A 24,866-nucleotide genomic window follows, 5' to 3' on the forward strand; every position below is an offset into this window, starting at 1 on the left:
CAGTAGTAACTGGTGAGTAATTTATTTATTGATTCAAACAACAAAATTAACAAAATTACACTGTAAATCCTGCTACTTAATTATTTCAGCCTCAAATTTAAACACTCAACACATATTAATGGTGATAAATGCTCATTTGATGAGGTATAAATGCTTCAGAGACATTTATGTTTAAAGAATAAAAGAGTCATTCAGACACAAAATCCAAAGAAAAAGATGTTTATTTGTAATCTATATAGAAATGATGCAATGTGCATCTCAAAGGGGACAACTGTGAGACAAAAATACTTTGGTACAATTGAATCTCCGAGATTTTTTACGGACAAAGCAGCACGGTACTGTGGTGGCTCCTGCACATGCTTCAGATTTTGTATCTAACTGTGCAGGTTGTGACATCATTCTAAATTTGACGGAGCATTTCGAGCGAGCAGAGGATGACATTCCTTCAATGAGGACTGCACACTGAAAAATGTGATCCTGGCTTGCTGTGTAATTGATATTAGCAAACAAATTGCTGAGTTTTCAGTAAAATGAATTAATAAGTGATGGTGTTCATATGATGTACAGTATAAAATTGTTACAAAAAGGCATATGTGATTTACAAACAATTCAAATCCTACAATACAAATGCCTAAACCGAACATTAGAAACTAGAATCCAGTGGTAGTTCTGCAGAGCGCCTCTGCTACTGTAATGAGCACAATGGAGAGAGCTGTCAGGATGTTTAGAAAAAAAGTAATGCTTTTACTTTTTAAGTGATGTTCTCACAGATCATACTAAGAATATTTGATGTCAGATTTCTACTCTATCTTGTCATTGTCTTAGCAAGGAGACAACTAGATACTGTATATCAAAGTTTACAATATCAAAAAGTTAGAAGCTAAAAATATTCCTCCTGAAATGTGTTGCGAATGTAACTCCAAATACACTGCAACAATAAAAACAAGTACTAGAATAAAGGTGAAACGACGTATAAAGTGCAAAGAGAGGTTTCAATAAATGCACTGGGACTGACTATAGTAGTCACACAGGCTGTGTACAAATACTCTAAAAATGCCACTTCCCTTTTCTCCTTACTTCCTCTTCCTTAGCTGTTTTTGTTATATGTTTCTGTTTTTGAGGATCAACCTTCTTATGAATGCATTTCTCACAGTATTTGGCCAAGGCCTTGTTCAACTTGTAACTTAAAGGATGCAAACCAAAATTAAGTCCATACACTGCATATTGCCACTTAACATGTTATGGATTTGTACTCTGAGAGACGTGGGTGGCTCACTTCCGCTGCTAGCGGAGGTACATTCATTTTCACTGCAGGGACGAACAACAACAACAAGATAAGAAGTTAGCTTGGGCAATCACGTGAGGGTGTTTAGATGTTTTCTACCTTTTACACGGTTAATCACTCGTTTAGTTTACTAAATTTATGTGAAATGAGAATTTTATCTTTTCCTCTATTACACAAAAAAAAAGCAAATTCCTCATCTCGTCTCCGGAATCAACAGAAAGGTAGTAAACATTGAACATTTTCTATTTCAAAATACTGCCTAAACTGAGATCAGTGCCAACTACAGCAACAACAATTGTAACATCAACAATATCGATATAGTAAAAAATAAAAAAAAATTACAAGAGAAAAAAATTACAACAATAATATATAACTCTCTTCATAGAAATCAAACCACCTCTAATGTGAATATACTGGACGATGTAAACCTACCATTATCAAAGTTAGCAAATATGATAATAACACAGAAAGCACATCAATCTTATTCCTCTCACAGAGAGCGCTCACATCATTGTTTCTACAATGGTGTGGGTGGGCTTGATCAAGCCATTGTTCCCGTTTGGGTCCAGGGGCTGTGTCAGCTCGCTGCCCTTCAAGTTGTATTCTTTCGGGCGAGAGCTCACGCCTGACTTCGCCGGGGCTGCCACTGCTTTGATCCTCTGAGGGAGGAGATGAGAGATTAGACTAATGACCATCACAAACCGGCGCAGTTTAAGGCTCAACGTGACAGCTATCAAATTTAAAATGGCAAACATCGTAATTCAACTAGTATCACATCTGTATTTGTGCATGTAGTAAAATTCAAGCCATAGTCATTTAAAATTGAGTGACATTTTTGGGAATACACTTATTCGCTTTCTTGCTACGAGTTACGTAAATCAAGGGTTATGATTACCCCTAGGGGTACTTTGGAGTACTGCAGGGGGTACTTGAGATTATTTTCAAACTTTGATTTAAAACATATAAGGCATGCATTATTCTTAAAATAAATACTTAATAATAAGTTCACTAAAAATGTAAATGTAAGTTTGATAAACCACACTTTAAATTCAATATTTGTATTTTCTCCCCATTAGAATTTATAGCCAACAGGGTTGAATAGCTAACACTACTGCTAATCTGTTAGCATGGTAAAAATGGTACAATAGACACATTTAAGTGGGAATTAATGATTAAAAATATTTATCTAAAAATTACAAAGGAATTCTTAATCATTTAATGTTTCTCAAGACACTGTATGGTAACTTATGTTAGCTAACATTAATGTTGGCACTAATGTTTGCTAACAATAATGTGACCACTAATGTTAGCTAACACTGGTGTTAGCAATAATGTTAGCTAACATTAATGTGAGGACTAATGTTGGCTAATATTAATGTTAGCACTAATGTTAGCCAACACTGATGTTAGCACCAATGTTAGCTAACATTAATGTGAGCATTAATGTTGGCTAACATTAATGTGAGCACTACTCTTAGCTACCATTAATGTTAGCGCTAATGTTAGCTAACATTAGCTGACTAACAATTGTGTGTCTGACAAAGGACTAACTTAGCTAGCTAGCTTAAGTTTGTTTCTCTCATGATCATACTGTATGCATATTACTTCATTATTAAAATCAGTACTTAAATTAAGCTTAAACATTAAAGATGAACAGCAGGTTTATTAGTGAGTTTTTCAAAAACAGTTGTACTATGTGCTTTTTCACAGTTTACCTTCATGTACAATTATGGACAAGCTAGCAATGCTACTGAAAACTAGCCAGCTGACGCCTTTAGCTGTCTAACACACTTTGATTTTGTATTAATTAAAATAACAGGATATTGCATGTCAATAAGTGAGCTTTAGAGGTTATGGTAGGTGGATTTTATTAAATTTGGACAAAGCTAGGCTAGCTGTTTCCCCCTGTTTCCTGTCTTTATGCTAAGCTAACCATCTCCTTCCTCAAGATTCATATTTAGGATACTGGTATACTCTCAGCAAGAAATCAAATAAGCATATTTACTACATGAAAAGCACTAAAGGGTCGAGTCAGCTCACCTCGATCAGGGGTCCCTCAGACTGTAAGATCTTGATGACCATCACCATGGGGATGCAGATCATGGAGGACAGGGCCAAACACCAGCCCAGACCGATGGCCCAGTCAGGGTACTCATACACCTTGTTATAGGTCAAGGGCTTGTACTTCACCAGGGAGAAAACAAAGCAGCCCTGGGAAATGGACACATGCTTCTTTTAGTACAAGTTGAGCACCTCTCTGTGACCTTGAAAGATCAACATTTGTCACATGTCGTTAACAGTATGTCGTCCAGCACAATAAAGTGGTGTGCCAAAAGCTGCCACACATATCTCACCATGCAGAGGACAGGAGTGATTATGGTCCAGCTCCATTTCATCCATGGGTTTGGTCTGTAGCCAATCATATCCTCAACGCCATCGTAGAAATTATCAACGCCTATCCAACACAAAGCAAATAAAGAATACTATGAATGTTGACACATAGATTGATAGATAGATAGACAGATATAGATATAGATATACATGTTTCACCAATTTAAAGATACCATCAGTCTGTACTGTCACATGTTACTGTTCATTACCGCAGAATGACCTTCATATCTGCCTTCAAAATTAAGCACATTTATGGCCCCTTATCTCTGTTGTGTGCCCTAAACTGCAGACTTCCACTGGGCCATGTACCTTATTCTGTTTATGGTATAAACAGTCTCGGCTTTGTCAGTTAGAACTGGCTCACTGTGTCATCATTTATTCCTCAGAGTTTATTGTGGTGAACAACATGTTTTATTGCATTGTTAAGTGGTGTGTGTGCCTGTTTTTATGTTCCTTTGTGCATGTTAAAAATGTTCTTTTCTGTGTTTCGTTCCTTTATAACATCTGGCAAGAGACTACAGATGGACCCAAAGCACCACAGCCAGTAAGGTCCTTTGTGGGGCTGCTACAATAGCGGCTATTGTATCAATGTTAAAAAAAAACATGTACAACTTGCATTTGTCTAGGGGCAATGAGCACTACAACAAAAGAGTGATGTTCCCTTCTCATATTGTTTGTTTAAATCATTTCAATAGTGCTGAGGACGTAAAACTCTTCGGTATTTCACAAGAAACAAGCAAATATATTTGAGAAAATACTGGAACTAAGAGTATAACTAATAGTTGCTGATAGAAAGTATATTTTCTCGTCATTAAAAAAGATTTTATATTTATATTAAGGTAATATTTAATGTCTTTTGAAGGAAGAACATGTTAAGTCTAACACAAGAGCATTTCCTGATAAAACTAAAGGGACAAATGACTGACTTTGTTTTGTGTTGAACAATTATAACTGCCTGAATTGGCACATTGAAGGATTGTTCAGATATGGGGGGGTTATTCCAACCATGGTGTCATTGCCTCTGAATGCTGAAGCAGTCATACCGAGATAGGGGGTGAAGACCAGTTTGAAGGGGTATTAAGAGGTAAGACATAGAGCTGCACAATAAAATGATAAAAACATTGTACAAGACTGCGATGTTGCACTCAGGGATTTTTTGAAATAGTTGAAAAACAGTATTAGTAGTAAACTGCACTTTAAAATGTAACTATCACTCTTTTGGTGCATTTTGTGTTCAGTTCACTGTTCAATATGTTCAATAAAATAATGCTGGAAATAATTTATCGCAACATTCAACAATGTTATCACAAATTCTCCTCATATCATGCAGCTCTAGTAGGAAAGAGAGCTGAGATACCGGGGTTACTGAGCCTCTTAACTCCAGTCTTAGGGGACTTATTTGGGGAAACATACTTAGTGTAACAGTCACAAATGTATACATATAGTGGTTTCATGTTTGGTAGATGCATCATTTATAGCAATTAACAGAATCAGATGGCTTCACAGTAACAGTGACACCATTTATTATTAAAAGATGCAGCAATGCTTTCATTCCAATACGATGGGTTTTTTTTCTCATTAGTTTAAATGTTCTTCCTTCATTAATAATTATGGGATGTAATCTGGTGGGAGGCAACCCTAGCGAGCCAATCACGATCTAGCGGGGGACCAAAACCACCATCCTCACCCCCCTCGCCATGCCTCCTACGTGCAGTTAAAGTTATTTACTACTGACGTGGGAAGAACCACAAGGACACCTTTGTATACCACCAAAGAGATCACTTGTGCTTTGTTGGTCTACTCTTCAGGATCATTACGTTGAAAAACGACACACGATACAGAAACACGTTACGACTCTATCGCGAAGAGTCGTTTCCACTTACCATAAACCCAGGCTACAGCAATGCATTCAAAGAATGCAACCCACAAAAGGCACACACCACTGGCTGCATAGTAGTCAAAGAGTTGAAACACATACATGCCACCCTGGAAAGAGAAAAGAAAAGCTGCATTAATTACCTCTCTGATGTGCATGGAACAAAAGAAAGTCACAGAGATAGAAGGGGGTATTAAAGCAGAGAGGGTGAGGGGTGTTGAAAGCAGCGTGCAAGAATGCTGGCACACTACCAACAGAGGCAGAGTTCAACAGGTGCTACGCTGCCATTGAAGCACGGTTAACTGCTAAACGGAAAACGGCATTCCAAATTGTTCCATTCAGACACACAGGATGTGAGTGGTGAACGTGGTAGGACGCCATATTTGGTCGTGACAATGAGGCAGCCGACAGGCAAGTGGAAAGTCTGTGGCGTTATCTCTGCCGTTGATCCGAATACACAGAATCGCTTTTCCTTTTCTAAACAGGATAAGCAGTAGCAGTGAGAGTGCAGGGGCTCCAGTGAAGTGACTGTTGGTGAACTTACTTTCGTTACCATGGCAAGTCCCAGGAGATAGCTCATGAAACACATCACTGCTATAAAGATCTCCCGTCGGTAACCCTTCCTGAGGAGGGACGGATATAGATCCACGATGGAGGTGATCTGTCCTTCCACTTCAACAAACTGTGGGGACAAAAGCAACCATTAAGTTCTCAGAGGAGAGAAAAAGAGTGCTTCTTTCAGTGTGCATGCAGCTCTTGTTTTGCCTTTACAAACCAGTGATTAGAGAATGAGAGCTGTCTTTGTTGGGCAGTAATGAGAATTTAAACAGGGCTGCTCTCTGCAACACTGGTTTGTTGCTACCAAGACACAACAGAAACAAAACAACAGTGAATCACTGTCTCCGACTCCCTGTCCATTTCTCCCTCTTTCTCCCCTGTGTCTCCTCATTGCCTCATAAGCTACATACTGTCATAACAAAATTATGAAATTGTTCCTCTTTACCAAGAACATGCTTCTTTGTTGCATGAAGACCAAACAAAAACCCCTTACATAACAGTGGCATGTATGTGTGAGCGATGTTAACAATATATTGCATTCAGGACTACAAATCTGCATGAAATTTATGGACAAGAAATACACCTACACACGCACACACACACACTGTCATTGGCAACATTTCTTTCATGGAAATAGCCGCATGAGTATTTACATGTGCTCAAATTTAGAGCATCGGCCTGATCTCGCAGTTGGCTGAGACGAGTAGCTGGCTATGTGCAGGACTGAGTTAGCACTGGAGTAGAATTACACTTGGAGGCAGGAAATGCGATATGGCCGGTGAATCCCTCGGGTGCACACTTGTGTTTTGTCTACTTAGATTATCTTGTCTTAATCAAAGCTCTGCCTGCGACCAGAGCTACATGGTTTGCATGCAAACTATTATAATGACTCCTACTAACTAAATGTTTGGTATGTCAACGTCTATCAACTTCTAAAAACTTAATTTGGGGTACTACAGGGCATTAAATGGACTATAATCCTTGCACAGAGCGGTTGAGTGTGATAATATAATGCCTTTGTGGGACCAGGCTGTTTTTCTTGTCTGTCAGTTATCTGATACCTTGGAGACGTTAGATGTGGATCAGAGAGACACTAAATGTGTTTTACACATTGGGGCTGGCAGGAGCCAACTAACCCATGGGATCTGGGAGGTGTCTGTGTGAATTAACGGAAAGTCGCCCACTAACTATTCTGTTCATAGCTTGACGCCAGCTGCAGTTACATGGACTATATTTCTTCAGTCCGACTGAAATAAGTTTAATTCAAGATTCCAACTGAATGTTTACATGGACGCTAGATAAATAAATCTGATAAGATGTGTGTTTACATGCTCCAGAACATTTTAACAGAGTATAACTTTTTGACTTTCGCAAGGTGGTTAAACCCTCTGTGAAGCCTTGTATCTGCCGGAAATATAGCAGAAGAAGGAGTGGGGTTTTTCCCCAACTTTTTTGAGAAAGTTCAATTCATTCAAGTATAAGAGGAGAAGTGGTTCCACGTGTTGATTCAATTTAATAAAACTTAACATAAGTGTAACCCAGGATATTTTCTTAAGCTACAAATTACAGATGTCCCTTAAACACCTCACATGCAGACTATCGGAAGATGCTACAATTTACCAATGTCCCCTAAACATCTTATATGCAGGCTACTTCTACTAGTAACAATAGCTGTTATGTCCAGTGACTCCACAATTTAGCCTGCTAACAACAATGTTTTTATAAGGCTGCTGTTTCAAAATCAAATTATGTATTTATTCATCAGAACTCTCAGATAAAAATGAAGCACTGACACAGTGCTGAATGTTTTTTGAATTTATGAACGATTTTTGGTTCAGCAGAGGAAGTTGTGGCATGTTGTGTGCGGCGCACGCACCGGCAACATCACTTACAGTGCACAGAGAGGCCCAGACACACCAAACCAACATCAAAGAATGAGTGTTGACAGAGGCCAACTGTTGCGTCGCCTAATGTGACCGGTGTCTCAGCCAAAAAGTTGCACTTGATCACACCGCAAAGACTATAGCCAACGCCCAACTAGCATGTACATTCTGCAACTGTGTGGGAGAGAGTAACTTTCCATACCAGCAGTCTGTATTTGTTATTAAAAAAAGGGAAGCTGGAGGATCAACAAGACAGATTTTAAACACTAGTTAGCCAGTTAGCGCATTGACAACAAATATGTACCTTGTGCTAACAAACCATAGTACAAACAATTTGGAGCCGTTTCTGCTAAAGAGCTCAACTGAGCTTGATTTTAGTCGTTTGTTTACTTTCCTGTTAGATTTCTCAACTCATGCACTGAGCTGAACTGCCAATCAGAGTGATTTTAATTTACTGATGGTCTCCGCCATTTCGGCCATTTGCTGCTGAGCAAAGGCCAACAACTTATAAACAAATGTCTGTTCAAATCAGCAGAGGAAGTTGTGTAGAAACAGCTGTTGTGACATGTTGGAGCACACACCTCCAGTGTTACCTATGTTACCGGTTTATCAAAGGTTTACACCTTCCCTCTCAACCGGATTAAAAATTTCTTCCGATCGGGCCAGTCTTTTCCAACTAACGTGGTTACATGAGGCATTTTTATCCTGATTGCACAATTTTTATGATTATTAGTGGAATATTATGGTCCATGTGATTAACCACCTAGTGACTGTAAATAAAATACTGACCTGGCTGTCGAGTCCCAGGAGCAGCAGCATGATAAAGAAGAGAATGGCCCAGAGGGTTGGCAGTGGCATCATGGACACAGCTTTAGGGTAGGCAATGAAGGCCAAGCCAGGACCTGAAGGGAGAACATAGAGGGGGTGGGGAGAAGGGGCGAAGGACAAGATTAATACTGCTATCTGATTTCAGCTTGGACGACATAAGGGAATTGGAAAAATAATGCAAAGACTGAGCTAGAGGGGCTGAGCGGGGTCTGGCAGTGCCAAAATCTACAGGAAATGTGATCTCAAATGTCCAACAGTTTAAAGATGTGGGCTGACGTTAACTGGACTTAGTGTTCTGTGTTCTTTGTTGGTTCTATGTGCTGAGTGGCTATGGGGAAATAAAATTCCCCTTCAGGTGTTTTTCTAATGTCCTCTATGTGTATAATTACATCCAGCTGTACATATTGTGTCTTTTATGCTGTACATATTACATAACTGCCAACTGTTTGTTCTGTACATATCACACCCAGAACATCATACAGCACACGCGATTCATTAGGCTCAGTGCATACTGTACATGTCAGAGCTGGTTGACAGTTGCATTGTTTGGTATGTATCACATATACTCTATAAGCACTATCTGGTAAGATGATAATCTGCATTTCTGGTACTTACTGTGTGCAAAAACAATAAAGTGGAATCTAATCTAATCTAAACAAAGCAGATGAGGATTGTAGCAAAGCCGTAAACCATATCAACAGGATATAATGAGAGCATGAGACACAAAATCAACAATCACATAACCTAGTGCCTCAATTAAACAGCTGAGCAAAAGTCATTTCTATATGAAAATTAGACTTTAATCTATGAATTTGGGTCTGTGTGTTCATTTATAAACAAATATATTCTATGCATGTACACACTAACATGCCATCACAGAAATTACTGCCATTGTTATACACTTACAATTTGATTTCACATAATTATATTCAAGTTGCAGTCTTAAAAGAAAGCAAGAGTTTAATTTGAAACTGGACAGAGCGAGCATGCTGAAAGAAGACGCATCTCCTTCAAAGTCCACATAGAGTATAAAGGAAGGCAGAAACAGAACCGGTGGCGTCCACCTCGGGAGATCCACAGCTCGTTAACAGAACTGGGCTTTCAGTGCAGTGCCGCTGGTCAGAAATATCACCTCAGGGTGCCAGTGCACATACAGTAGAGTACATACAGTACAGTGCCAATCTTCTTAGCAATGTCCCCTGGTCAAAAAGAAGTAAAGCTACTAAATGACATGAGCAGGTTGAATGTGGGACAAGAGGACACCTGGTGCCATTGAACACCTGTAGTAATGATGAAGAGCTCTTTAACACCGCAGTTCGTTATGGAGCTAAAACACACGGCACCAATGCCGTGTGAAGGTGGAACAGATTTCACACTGAAGTAGCAATTCTGTTTCTTTGAGGCTTTTATTCAAGGAGTGTGCAATTGCCGATACCTCTACATTTCAGCATCATCGTTTCGGAGACTTGAATAAAGTACTTGAATTACTTTTTTCTCCTCATTTAAAATTTGGTGTTGCTTCACTCTTTTGATGAGTTTCCAATTGTCTTTTTTTTTTTCTTTGGCAACAGCGCCCACCATCACTGCTGCCATCACCTTGGACCCTCGTACCTGACTCTGCCACATCGGCAATGTCCACCCCTTGTTCTTGTGCCATGAAGCCCAGGACGGAAAATATTGCGAAGCCAGACACAAAACTGGTACCGCTGTTGAGGCCTCCCAGCAGCAAACAGTCCCTATGTCACACATATGTCATGGAGGTTGTTAATGAACACAGGTGGAACCGAAGTTCCCATTTTCTTTTCACGCAACCGTCTCTGACACGAGTTGCTGTCACTACTACAGTCCTACTCCCCCCCGCCCGGCGACAACACAACTCACCTGTAGCAGTTGTATTTGTATTTATTGTAGCTCCCCAGGGACGTCATGGCTCCCAGGCAAATGGCGTAGGAGAAGAAAATCTGTGTTCCTGCATCAATCCACACCTAAAAAGACAGAGGAGGAGCTGATTTTCAGTGTTTTCCAGGATAGATTAGGTCAACCTGTTATGAAATGTGTTTTGTAATTTTTTTTCTTTTCTTTTTATTTTTTTTCTTGTCAGCTGATAAAAAGTACAAATAATTGCTCACAGAGACAACAAAAATTCACAGTATATCTCACACCTCATTGCCCTCCCACTCATTATGGCCCTTCCCCAGGCCCCCAGGAACGCTGCTCAGCCTTGAAGTCAATTTTTCCCAGTGGCCACTCACAGTATTGCAGTGAAAAAAAATCCCCTCATCCCATAAAGCATTTTACCCATAGACCACCATTATAAAAGAGATGTCTGTAAAACTGTTGACAGGACACCTCCAACTGCAAACAAGGTCAGTTATTTTTGATCCATGGAGGGTTTTTTTTTCTTAAAGTTTTCTTGAGCTATAAAAAGCGATTTGAAAAAATAAATAAATAAATAAAAGAAATCCGATACTGAGGTATTATTATAAATGTATGCCCTTCCCCAACTTGTCTCAGCATTTCAGCTAATAATAGTACTGTGCATTTCAGTTAGCTTAGCTACACACACTTAGCTAACGTTAGCTAGTCACTGTGGGTTTCAGTTTAACACACCCCATCTCCGCTAGCATCTCAGCTAACATTAGTTAGCCAGTTGGAGTGGTTGGGCTTAGGCAAGAGGACGAGATTGGTTTGGGTAATACCGCGTTCAGACTACACGTCATTTTTGTCTGTTCTGACAATCACTAAGTCAGATTAGGCGATTTTTATACAGATACAGGAAGTTTACAATTAAAAGGCCCCTATAATCTTGGTTGAGAGAATCCCTTCAAATTCTAAACAGGCTTTTATTGTGAAAAATTTGCAGGAACTTGTTGTGGAGGACTTTTTGACTTGCATAGTTTGCGTGTGGTGCTTCAAATGTAGCTCCTACCATCTGGTGGTGCTTTTTACGTTATTACAATAACATTTCGGCTGGCGCATGAACAGCCACAGTGACTGAAATAATAGTAAAAGTAATAAAAAATAGCAGTAGTGGATAGGAAACAATTCATTGCATTGATTTGGAGTCGAGTTTCTGGCAACCTGATGAATAAAAGTTGAATATTTACTCTACTTTTAGCTCTGTTTTTGGTCTTCACCAACTTCCGAGGGAAATATCTGCCCCTTCAGTAGCTAAATGCTCCACTGGGTTCATCAGCTAGTGGCTAACTGTATATGTCTTTTAACGTGCTGAGCAGGTAATGTACGATCAGTAGATTTTTAGCGATTTTTATCTGGAAATGGACACTGACGAGAGCAGCGATATTGAAGTTGCAGGCACAAAACTAAAAGCTTAAGGATGCTATAGAGGTCAGTAGAGTTGAGTTGAAGTCGAGTCGTAAGTGATCCCTTTTACACATAAGAAGTCATGTGATCCATTGCTAATATAAACATATTGATACCATTAATTAAATAGAGCTACAATACAAAAACAGTCACTACAACCACCACATCAACAAAGCCTCAAAAACAGCAAATTAAATATACACCCAGCCCTCGAGCAGTGGTGTAATGGTGAACTGTCAGTAATAATTTTATCAGAAACCTCATGAACATCGTGGAGTCTGTGAGGCAGAGTTAAATCTTACTTAGTTCAACTCAGCGTTTACACAGGACACATGGGGGCCAGATGATCAAGTTATGTCTGCTTGGTTTTGATGTTAATCCAATCACTCATGAGAAATGACGTAATCGAGTTACATAACAAAAAGGGGGAAAAAATCTTTTCCATATAAAACTACAAAGTAATTTAGATACCAAGATGTAGATGAGGAGATTGATACAGCTTCATTATCTGTATGTTAAATATGAAGCTACAGTCAGCAGCCCGTTAGCTTAGCTTAGCATAATGACTGGAAGCAGGTGGAAACTACTAGCCTTGTTTTGGCCAATGATAAAAAAAATCTGCCTACCAGCGTCTCTGAAACCTAAATTAACAAAGTATATCTTGTTTGTTTAATCTGCACAAAAAACAAAGAATAAAAATGACGTGTTGTGGTTTTATATGGGGTTATTGTCAAACTATTTCTCTGCTGGGTGCAGTCATTATGGCTGTGTCATTAAATCTGGATACCGGACTCCAAGATGGTGCCTATGCAGCCAACTGAATATTTGCAGTAGTGTTTCTCTCACTGACCCCGCCCACGAGTTCTCGTTCGACAGATACACTTCACATTGTGATGTCGTCAGGGACTTTGAAATCAGTTTTCTTGGCTTGGGCGAAGTTTAAAAAATATAAAACCTCCACTGATCAAAAATTCATAATAGACAGAGTTATAGTTGACCTTTTTTGCAGTTCGAAGTTTCCAGTTTTCCAGACGTCTCATTTGTAACGGTTGTCTTTTTTTGCTGCAATACCTCGAGTGGCCACTGGGCAGATTTTTTTAAGCAAGACGGAGCATCAATCACACATGGGAGAAGTTTTCCTTGTAGACTTTCTCCCACAAAGTCCTGTCTGACTAAAGTCTATTAATTTTAACACAAACCACTATGTTTTATCAAACCTTAACCAAGAAAACCCTTTCTGGCAGAAAGCTCTCGAGGAAAACTTCTCCCAAAAACTGCGTGGCATTCCTCAGGGCCTGGCAGTCACTTCCTAAAGTCTGGTTACCTGACAGCCTCACAGTGACAACAAGACATTTTTACACTTCAATTGTAATGTTTAAACAAATGAGACACAATAATGTGATAATTTGTGGGTCATTTTAAAATCCTACCTCTGGGTCTTGTAGGCGGGTCAGGTTGGGGTAAAGGTAGAATTTGATCCCTTCAGATGCCCCAGGCAGGGTCACTCCACGCACAAGCAGCACAATCAGCATCACAAATGGGAAAGTTGCTGTTATGTAGACCACCTAGACAGGACAAAGGAATTGTTAGCCAAGATACTGAGCACGATTATGATTCATCATCCTTGACATACAATGGGACAAACACCACTTCCTTTTTGAAGTTCTCCTTTTTAAGTCGTGTTTTTCCGACTGCAGGACAAAAGAAACATTGTTCTTGTTATCTAGCAATAATTTCCCACTAATTTCCGAGTATTTTTAACAGAGAAAAGGTAAGGTAAGGTCTGGGAACAGTGATGCACAGATGCATACTGGCTTTAGGAGTCATGAAGAGGGTCTTAGATGTGTGCCCAATAGAGCATAAAGCAGTACACTACACTGCATAAAGGCTTCTTACTTTCTGAACTATCTGGTTAAAGATTAAGGGTGATTATTTTAACACACTCTAACCACAGCAAGGAACCTTGTGTTAAATATGGAAATAAACCCACAAATAGGACTTAATAGAGTTAATAATTTTCCTCACAGAGCTCCTCCTGTTGGCTCTGGCCCAGTTTAAGAGAAACAGAGAGAGGGCTAAGCAGCGGCAGTCAACTGTTAACAGCCGACAGTGAGTCTGGCCAACAAGAAAACTTCCAGGACAGTGCAGAGACTTGTGTCTCTAAATCAACCAAATTAACTGCCTTCCAAGCATGTGGCTTTTCTCTGAGCAACAGTGTTTTGTCATTGACTTGTAAAACAGAAAAAGTAAAGGCCAAACAGCATCCAGGCAACACAATAAGTACAGGATGTGTTGACGCCTCTGAACTCACTTTCCCAGTGGACTTGACTCCCTTCCAGATGCAGAAGAAGCAGATAACCCACACAGCCAGAAGACACAGGGCCAGGTCCCACTTCAGAGGCCCTATGTCCTCGATCCCAGTGGAGATGCTCAGGACGTTGCGTCTGCAGAGGAAACAGAGGCACAGGACAGGTTAATGGCAGTTTTGGGGACTTAAAACAGACCCAAAGAAGTCGATTATGTGACAAGGATAATAAACTTGGAGATAAAACAGACACATGACTTGGCCTTTCTGTGCTGCTCTGCTGCTCTGACCTCTCTAGAGTTTGACTATACTAAAATGGTGCAATCGGGTGCAGCTGCAGAGCTCCAGGCTCAGGCCTACATCATCTCCATCACAGGACCCATTGTGGAAAATCACTTATCGGGTGTGTTAAAGTGGAAAATCACGTGTTTTTATCGTGCTTCCTTATTTGTAAGTAATGTTTTACATGCCACTTTATCATGCTGCGAAGTATACTGTATATCACGCTCATTGTTAATAAATACAGCAGCCTACTGAGCATATATATTTAAAGGTCCCATATTACATCTTGTTTTATAAAGCAACTATAGGTGCTATAGCAAAATGCTCAATCCACAAAGAAATGCACACAGTCTATATTCATAAACTGTGCTGTCAGAAGCCCAGTGAAGTTTCATGTCACAACTATATTGTATAAAAGGTAGGAACTGCCACCAAGTGCCATTACAGTCACTCCCCAGCTGCAAAGACTGTGCAGAGATGCCGAGAGCGCAGATGTAGAAGACCCAGAAACACTGACCAATCAGAGCTGACTGGGCTTTGTTCATGTTTAGGCTACGTTTATATTGTTTGTTGTGCTTATTGTTAAAAAATAGGTGTTCTACATGTTTAGATGCCACTGTATATTATATCATATATATTATATACTACTGCTGTTATATACTAACCTCATGAGTTTGCTACTGTTAGCTAACTATGCTAATGTCTTTAGCAATACAACGTTATTTCAGCTAACATTAACATAAGTTTGCTAACAACATTAGCATAGCTAGCTAGCGGTAACAAAAAAGGTTAGTACAAGGTATTTGCTGCCTAATATTACATTCCCTAACTTTATAAGTTACAGTTGAATCAAAATCAAAATATAAGGCTGTACTGTTTACCTTGGTGTTATTCGTGAAGTGCGTGTGGCTTGTTCAGACTAATGACCACATGCTATTGTGAATATCGTCTCTGTTGGGCGTACACAATTTAAGACTCCCTACCCTGTCCAAGCTCAGGACTGGAAAAGGTCTGACAGTGGAGGTGGGCCTGAGCCTGGAGGGCTGCAGCTTTTTGGAAAAGCTTTGAGGCTTTTAACGTTTAAGTGTCTAATGTTGCATAAACACTTCTAGTTTAGAGCCATTCGTTGTAATAAATTGTCACCAAATTTAAACATGTAACAAAGCAAATGGACATGAAACAGACAACTAAAGTCAAACTTAAAGAAGCTGTATTTAATGTGTGAAAGGTGCTGTACAAAGAAAGTTTAGAATAAACTGGTGGAGAACTAAAAGTAAACTGTGCCTTTTGTATGATTTGTGCCTGTTCAAACACATTTACGCAAGCAAGATAAAGAGTCAGTGTTACTTCAGTATATTCACATGCGTGTGTACGTGTGTGTGCATGCTGTTGGTGTATACTCACTCCCAGAACTCAGTGACAGGGGAGGTAAAGTTGGTAATGTTGGCTGCTAGCCACATGGTCTTGTTCTTGCGGACTGTGTCCTCTATGCAATATGCTGTGTTCCAGGGCTGCTTGCATTTCGCCCAGGGGAGCTCTGGCTGAAAGCACTGAAACAGGTAGTAGAGTCCCCAGGCCAAGATCACGATGTAGTAGATGTTCAGCAGAGATACAATCACAATAGAGGCATAGCCAATACCTGGAGAGAGGAAGGAGAGAAGGCAGATGTAAAACTCAAGATATCATCCGAGACATTTATGATTATTAAGCATTTTCTTATGTTTCTGGCCACCTGATGAATTTAAGTCCAATTTTCACCCCCTTTTAGCTCTGTTTTTGGTCTCCACTAACTCCTGAGGTACAAATCTGCCTCTTTCGCTGCTTAATGCTCGACTTTGTTCACCAGCTAGTTTGTCTGTCAGCTGTTCGGTGTTGAGCAGGTTGTTTCCAGTGGGTTTTAAGGGCTTTTCCTGCTGCTTGTTGTAACTGAAAATGACACAGATGTAAAGCTCCTTACAGCTGAGGGGAACCACAGAGTCAGGTGATAATCTCCATGGGTTCATCACTATGAACAACATCTTTCACATACAAATAGTCATGAGATCCATTGTTATAGAGACATTGATTATAGATGCTCTAACAGCCGCTGAAAATCTTGATTTTTGTCTGACCTTCAGTGGTCACGGTTTGCATTTTTCTCTTTCTGTTATGCATGACAATTCAACTTGAACTGCATTGCTCCAGTGATGCAGAAGAACACATCTGACCATAGGTGGGGATTTTGGACAGGGGGATGCAAGTGACACATTCCCCTCAAAATTTAGAACATGTCGCAGAGGACTTTTATTTTGACAAATTTAAATTTATCGACATTTACACCAAACTGGTGTATAAAAATTTCCCAGAATGCAGGAAATTAAATGTTTAATGCTCAAAATTTTCTGGCGGAGGACCCCAAACCCCCCTCTCTTATGTGTTCCCTCCAAATGTTGAAACATCGCATTTGCCCACACACAACCACACCCATCAGAGCTACTGGGTGTGGTCAGAGTTGCAATGCTCAGCCAGAGAGGGCAGCAATAACAGTTTCCTCAATCTATAAATGAAGACTTTATCTGAGCTGGAGATTGCAGCCAACTAAACATAAATATCAACTATCTCTTTATGAACTTAAAGAGCGTAAAACTTCCTGAGCTCACCTCTGCTATCTACTGTTATAATGTCCTTAGTGTTGTAACGCTATTTTTAGATGACTTTGCCTCGAACCTGTACGCAGAAATCCCCGGTACTCTTCCACTGCTCCAGAGTATTTTTAAACCCATCATCTATGCCCCCCCCCCGCCTCGTTCCCACATACCAAATGCACACTGATAGACAAGTCAATGCTGTGACAGGTGTGTATGAATGTGTGTGTGTGTGTGTGTGTGTGTGTGTGCACTCGACCATGTGCTGGCGTGCAGAGAGTAAAGTCATGAATTTCGCCGTGTGATTAAACCACGTGAGGGCAGGGGGGACAATGGGGAGGTTTGTGATTGGCCAGCTTGTGGACTTTCTCTGCTGTGCCAGACGCCACGCCAGATGGACAGACAGCAGCCTCAGCGTTCCTTGAATAGTGGAGACTATAAGCAGCTGCTAGAGATCCGGTGAAGCGCAGCTTCCTCTCTTTTCATGTCATGTCCAGTGTGTTACATGAGTAAGAGCGTCATGGCAGCTGCTGAAGTACCTTTGTGCTTGTGTACAGCTGTCACTCAAAGGTACTGGGACGCATCAAAGAGCAATGACAGGCCCTTGAGTGTCTTAAGCAGTAGCTAATGGTTGATCTCAGGTCAAGAGGCCGGTGAGTGAACCCGACCCTGACAACATCATCACAGACAACATGCAGTATTTATGACAGCCTGTAAGCTATGACAAAACAAGTGGATCAACACTGTCAACAAAAATTATTATGTTTTCATGCAGATCTGCTGCATCAGATTGTACCTATTGCTAGGCAACTTGATGTTTCTTTTGTTGCTGTGTTTCCATGACAACCAAGACCTCAACAATCTGTTAAATCTGCAATCCAAGGAAGTTTTGGAGCGCCTTTAAGCATGTGGTGTTTGTGTTTATGTTCTTGTGTGCAGGTATGTTTACCTGACCCTGGAGTAAATGCATACTACTATCATCCATCCTCCATATATGATGATTCAGTACTCTCAATATTCCTGCTTTACTGGGCTTTGTAATGTCGTTTACGAAACACACAGCAGCCTAATGAAGTAAGACTGGTCCAATTACAATGGGGGGGGGGGCGGGGGTTGGGGAGGGGGGGGGGCTCTGTAGAACATAATGTTGAATAATGAATACTGGACTGAAACAGGNATGAAGTAAGACTGGTCCAATTACAATGGGGGGGGGGGGGGCGGGGGTTGGGGAGGGGGGGGGCTCTGTAGAACATAATGTTGAATAATGAATACTGGACTGAAACAGGAAGAAAATCAGGGCAGAATTCTTGTTTGGACAAATGAGGCTTTTACTCAGCGTTAAATATTAAATGATCTTGTCAGGGATGATTTGTGCTGTGATGTGTGCAGAGCCTCTATTTCTGTGTGTGCGCAATTATCTGCAGTGTTGATGTGCTTGGACTGACCAGTGAAGATGGGGCAGAGCTTGGCCCAGCAGGTGATCCCTCCTTCAGAGGTGTACTGGCCAAGCGCGACCTCCAGGAAGAACACAGGCAGGCCACCCCCGAACAGGAAGATGAAGTAAGGGATGAGAAACGCACCTGGGAACACAGAAGGTGAGACATCTTTTAGCAACAATCACCAGCTACGATTTTGTTAAATAACACTCTGACATCTGTTGTGCATCTTCTGCCTACCTCCACCATTCTTATAACAAAGGTAAGGGAAGCGCCAGACGTTTCCTAATCCGACGAAGCCTCCGGCCACGGACAGGACAAAGTCGAGCTTGCTCGCCCACTTCTCCCGCTGAGGAGCCTTGCCTTCAGCCTCGTCTTCGGGCCGCGTGCCTGGGCTCTTCCCTGGTGAAGGTTTCAGGGTGTCCTTGTGAAAGTCCTTCAAGCATTGGAGCTTCTCTTTTTGTGCCATGCTGTGGTGGATGAAAACAAAACAAAACGTAAAGGACACATAAGATGGAGTGAGACAAAGAGAGACAGAGCTGAGCGGGATAAGACACAGATCGGGAAGAGCATTAGGGAGATAATGCTGTCTCCTGATTCTGTTACAACGTGCTGTGTTACCACTGAGTACATGATATACAGTACTACATTGCTAATCTTGCTAATCTGAGCAACTGACGTATGGAGGTCATTCAGACTGGAGAAGTTAAAGCATTTAACAAAAAGTGTTTCTTTATCTGCATCAATCAATCAATCAACAAAAATTGTGTCGCTAAAAAATCACCCAACGGCAAAACAACCACCTTGGCAACAGCGTGCGCCCATTCACATTCTGATTCGCTGTTCTGTTTCCCAGCTTTGCTCTGAGCCTCCGGGTGTATTTTTCTGCTCAGAGGGGGGCACATTGTCACTGAGGGAAAAGGAAGCGAAATGTTTGGACACGATACACGCCTTCAGGACCTTGCCTGACCCCGTAGGAAAGTTTTCCTCCGAGTTTTCTCTGATGCTACCGTATCAGCAACAAGTCGGCCCAAATCCAAATTTAGACACCAAGATATCCCCCCTGCATTCCCAAAGCCCTGGTCGCTCTCAAGACGATACAACAGCTTAAGTTCACTTGAGTGTTTACACTGTAAACCGCCTTTCCAAGAAAGACAGGATTTGTTATTAGTGACGGAGGTATCCTATTTCCCGGCATGAGCCAAAGAGGAGAAAAGAAACCCTAATAGGACAGGAATAACTGTGTAAGACGTGCCAAGACCGAATGTGATTTAAGCTCCCGGCTGGCTCTACAATAAAGAACAAGAAGAGGCACAATGAGAAGGCTGTTATTAATTGTAAGATATGAGATTAATTGTAATACAAGCGAGAAAGATTTCCTCTTCTTTTAAGAGCAGAACAAAGCAACGGCAGATACTTCCCCTTAACTCTTGCGGGTGAAATAAATTTCGACTGCGGTGTTGGTCGAAGCAAGAACAAGTTGTACAAAGAAGTGTCAAGCTTCCAAATTACTGACCTGACTTTTGTTCTGGTTGGAAGCAAAGTGTTTAACTGTGGCACTTTTTTTTTTTTTTTTTAAAAGGGCAGCACGTTCTCTCTCAGAAATAGAATATTCCCCATAACCTTGCACATTCCTGCCGAGAACTATGCGTCTCTCCACTTAATCGAAGCTCCAACAACTCCTCCATCCCCCCGTGTGCACAGTGTCCCATCATTTTCTAGGATTTCTCTCTTCCTGTTATGCATGACAAGTCAACTTGAACCGCTTTCCATTCTCAGACCTCCTTACATAACTGGATCAGTTCTTGCCCACTCTGTTTCTCATCCTGTTTCTCTCTCCCTGTTTCTCTCTCCCTCTTTATCTCTTTCCCCCCCTTTTTCCTCTCGTCTGCTTAGCATTTGCTTTCACCTGCCTGCATGGTGTTTGGAGGCTGTTCGCCCAACAGATAAGACTTATGACAAACTGTCCTTGGGATTTGAATCAGACACACTTGACAACAAATTCCTTAACTTTTAAAGAAAAATAACACAATATTAAAACTGCTTAAATCTTAAAAAGACAGCAAAAAAAATCTATTTGCATTTCATTCTCTATTTATTTAACCTTTTAACACACAAAGAGAATCCACCAAAGCATTACCCCGTTTTTCATTTGACTAAAGCCCATTCATGCGGAGAAACTTGACTTAACACATGCAAACCCGAAAAAATCAAGTCTCTTTTCCAGCAAAGCAGTTAAGAAAACTTACATTTCCTTCATGGCTGCGACTATGTATAGAGTTCCTCTCTCTCAGCTGTCACCATTCCTCTGTACTGAATGCCTTTATGCCGACACGGGTCACAAGAAGTGGAGCTGACAGGAGGGCCCGCCCCTTGGCTAAAGACAATTAAATCCAAAGTGGAGGATTGGACGCAGCCTCGCCTCGACAGACAACTCAGGTACCAACGTGGGAGACTGTAAATTTCCACTTCCCACTACTCCCTGCCCACAAACATACACATAGCCAAGCAGTGGGGGATGAGTGTGTGTCACATGCACACACACACACACACACACACACACACACACACACACACACACACACACACACACACACACACACATCTTATTCATGTTGGGGACACAGAGGCTGGTCCAACACTGGGGGTTGGCCTTGAATTATGATCTTGTACAAATGGATGAACTAAAGGCAGCATTCAGAGTTTTAGTGCCCTTTTTTCTCACTGTTGCACACTCAAACAGGACTAAAATATGAAGCACAGTTTCATAACAAGCCCCTCATAACATCACCACGCCACTCCCAAGCATCTTTGTGTGAAAACTATTTTTATTCACGCGTGTGCTGTGATAATTCCTGGTATGCGGGTTATTTCGAATCTCTGGCCCTCCATTCTTTCATGACCTGTGCTGTGTTATCTGTGAAATGTAAACGACTTCAGTATCAGCTTATAACAACTCCTAATAAGGTAATGTGTCTCCCTCTGCTCGTCCATGAGGCTGTTTAGATACCATTCACTGCTCCGAGGGCTCACCATGGCTGGACAAAAGCTGGCATGCAAGTCAATTAAAAACTGATAAATTCCTCAGCAGGATTTGCACAGTCAAATGAGGGACAAGCTTTGGCTGATGTCAAGCCGCATTTTGAACACTGCACACACACACACACACACACACACACACACACCTTGACACCTCCCAGCTTTGCATGACGCCATAATCCAACATATTTTGGCTGGTGTCATGCTCTGCATACTATTTTTGGTTACGTAACCTTTGACAGACGCCATCTAATCTATTGTGCGAGAGACCACGGGATTTGTCTTTTGAAGGGAGATGCTTACAACAGAGAGAAAGGTTCTTTCATGTGGGTCATCTCATGAAATCAAACGGAGTTCCCCTTAGTAAAGGGGAAACCTGTGGTGTTTGTTCATTACTCATAGCTCACAGAAAGCCTGTGAAAAAGAAATTACTGTTGAACAACATCATGCTGCAAACTGGATCTGGATTTTTGCAAACTGTACATACACTATTCAATCTTCCACCTTCAAACTGAAGTTTTGCTTTGGTTTTATTGTGTATTGTATTCTACAATTTGATCTGAGTTTTGGCTTTTACATTTTGGTGGTATCCTGCAAGTAGGACTGCAACTCACGATTATTTTCATTGTCAATTAACTGAATCATTTTCTTGATTAATCGATTAGTTGTTTGGTCTGTAAAGTGCCAAAAAATGGTGAAACATATCAGTTTTTTTGTCCACAACCCAAATATATTTAGTTTGCTTTTACAGAAGAGAAAGAAACAAGAAAATATTAACATTTAAGAAGCTGAAAGCAGACAAGTTTGACCCCTTATTTCTTTAATCAAAACGATTAACAAATTATTAAATTCATTGGCGATTCATTAATAGTCGAGAATCGATTAATCATTGCAGCTCTACTTGCAAGAAACAAGCAGATTTGTGCGCATGCGAATGATTTTATGTGGTGTTTAAGTGAATACTATATAATTCTAGGAAATCAGAGAGCTAGAAAGACAAACATTATCATCTCTTCATTTAGCAGAAAAGCAATGTTTGTCTAAAGGTGAATTAATATGTTGAAACAAGCCTACAGTTTGAGTACAATGGATAAGCTACGACAAATGTTTTTTATGGTACAAGCTCATCTCACACTAAAATATTAAACCACTAACTGAGGAAGTCACATTTTTATAATCAATAATAAGTAAAATTACCGTTAATATTTATATACAACTCCTTATTTTGCAGGAAAAACATTACAGATCCCTTTAAGACCCCAGGACCCCATTTTAGAAACTTTGTTTTCAGCACCTGCAGCTAAAAAAGGTGCGGCGACCCCTCTGGTTTCATCCCGCTGACCACTGGATTGGGGTTACAAAAGGACACACGTCAATCAATCAATCATACACTGGTCAAGGCGGGGACAGAAGTAGGTTAAGTATGAGCCACTAAGCACAAGATATAAGCTAGCAAAATGTCTTAGTTGATCAGACCTACTTCAGCAGCCTCTCCTCTAAAGGGTGCATACATACATGCATTCACTCATCCATTTATTTATTCAGTGGATGGGTGTGGAGGGTGAAGGTGCACCTGGAGTCTGCAGGAGACAATAAACACTGTTTTTTTTTTCTGCCTCCAAACACACACATCACATGTCACTGTGAAGTCGGGGCTGCGCCTGAACGCATCACAGCCGACCTCCAAAAAAAAACCCATCAAAGAGAAACGAGGCACAGGGTCTTATCAGCTATAAACACAGGAAACGGGGTTCAAAGGCCAGAGCTGCGTTTTTTATAACGAAACATTATTTACTTAAGCTGTTTTTACAGCACAGTGAAAACACAGGATTTCTCTTTTTTAGCGGAGGGATTATGGGAATAGTTGGGACACAGCATCAAAGAAAGAGCAAATGTGGTCTTGTTTATATCAGGAAATAAAATGCCTGCTGCCTAACATCAAAATACAGTGATAAATTACAAATCAAAACACAATGACAAATCAATAATCTTACACAGAAACATCATAGAAGCGGATAGCTGTCATAGCTGTTCTGCTCATCTTACTGTTTCTTCTTTTAATAAAAAACACCATTAATCATTATTTACTGACTTGATACGTAAAGAAGATGCCGAGTTACCTGTCTTCGTTTTATTTAGCAGTCTGTTGTTCCTTTGTTTGTTTATTTGCAGCCTAGGTTTTAACGCTGAGTGAAACAATTTCATCTATTTTTCTGTAAGACCATTGTTTCTACGAGCTGGTGCGCGTTTAATATCAGTTTGAGTGGAAAATCACCAGCTTCTCCATGCAACAACTTCTTAAAGCGACAGCCTCCCTCCGTCCGCCCCCCACCTGCTCCTCTGACCGTCTCTCATCTCTGCAATAACTCGACTAATCATTCACCAATTACACTGTGTTCTCATTTACATATTGATTCACATTCACTTTTTAACATTTGCAAATGACGTGCAAAAGCTGCAGGCAGTGGACATTAAGCAGATAATGTTTAGTCTGATGTGTAAAAACAACATAATAGTTCCTGAAATGACTCTGTGAAATACTACTTTCTTATAAACTAATGGCTTTATCAATAGTTATGGATGCTTTTTAGATCAGTTAAAAGCAAGAATAAGATCAAACACTGGTTTGCCAGGTCGTGAAAATCCAATTTTAGGGTATTTTTCCTCTCTATTTGGTATTTGTGCATTTGTAAATGTTGATAATTCATGGATAAATGCTCCTGGGGTTTTCACTTTCTCATAAAATATTAAATTCACACTTATAAATCTTAATAAACCATTGATAAATGGCTGAAGAGTTTGATTTAGCTCCAGATCAGCTTCAGCCCTTAGCAATGCGAACAACATGTCTTTAGTTATTTATATATTTATTTTTCTTTCTGTTAGTTATTTATGATGAAGGAGGGGGCGGAGCAAAAAGGGGGATGCAAATCATTTTTTAATCACTGCGGAGTGATGTGGTTTTTCTTTTTTTTTCTTTTCTTTTTTTTGCTTAGGGGAGGGGCCTTTTCCTTTTTTTTTCCTTTTTTTTTAAG

At 40.5% G+C, this 24,866-nt stretch overlaps 1 protein-coding gene across 2 annotated transcripts; it reads right to left on the reverse strand.

Annotated features, from left to right (window-relative positions):
• Positions 1-203: 203 nt before the first annotated feature.
• Positions 204-24,120, reverse strand: slc6a6b (solute carrier family 6 member 6b). 2 transcript variants are annotated; one of them, XM_050064067.1, is made up of 14 exons: positions 23,952-24,120; positions 19,033-19,262; positions 18,802-18,936; positions 16,137-16,371; positions 14,457-14,589; positions 13,576-13,710; positions 10,703-10,806; positions 10,433-10,557; positions 8,783-8,895; positions 6,097-6,234; positions 5,560-5,662; positions 3,640-3,740; positions 3,326-3,496; positions 204-1,944 (listed from the first exon to the last, which is right to left on the reverse strand). In XM_050064067.1, the coding sequence occupies exons 2-14, from the start codon at positions 19,259-19,261 to the stop codon at positions 1,789-1,791; spliced, it is 1,878 nt and encodes a 625-aa protein (XP_049920024.1). In that variant the 5' UTR covers position 19,262; positions 23,952-24,120; the 3' UTR covers positions 204-1,788. The 2 variants fall into 2 exon arrangements, with proteins under 2 accessions (XP_049920024.1, XP_049920023.1); XM_050064066.1 differs by lacking the exon at positions 23,952-24,120 and adding an exon at positions 21,042-21,218.
• Between the last annotated feature and the right edge of the window lie 746 nt (positions 24,121-24,866).

Source organism: Epinephelus moara, chromosome 16 (genome assembly GCF_006386435.1).
Source record: "Epinephelus moara isolate mb chromosome 16, YSFRI_EMoa_1.0, whole genome shotgun sequence".
In the NCBI taxonomy this organism is placed as follows: Eukaryota; Metazoa; Chordata; class Actinopteri; order Perciformes; family Serranidae; genus Epinephelus; species Epinephelus moara.

Excerpts from the sequence above, each read along its gene's own strand:
- slc6a6b (XM_050064066.1), bottom strand. Across the intron at positions 10,807-13,575 it reads CCCGCCTACAAGACCCAGAG|GTGTGGATTGATGCAGGAAC; the intron begins GTAGGATTTTAA and ends CTGTCTTTTTAG. Across the intron at positions 3,497-3,639 it reads TCACTCCTGTCCTCTGCATG|GGCTGCTTTGTTTTCTCCCT; the intron begins GTGAGATATGTG and ends TCCATTTCCCAG.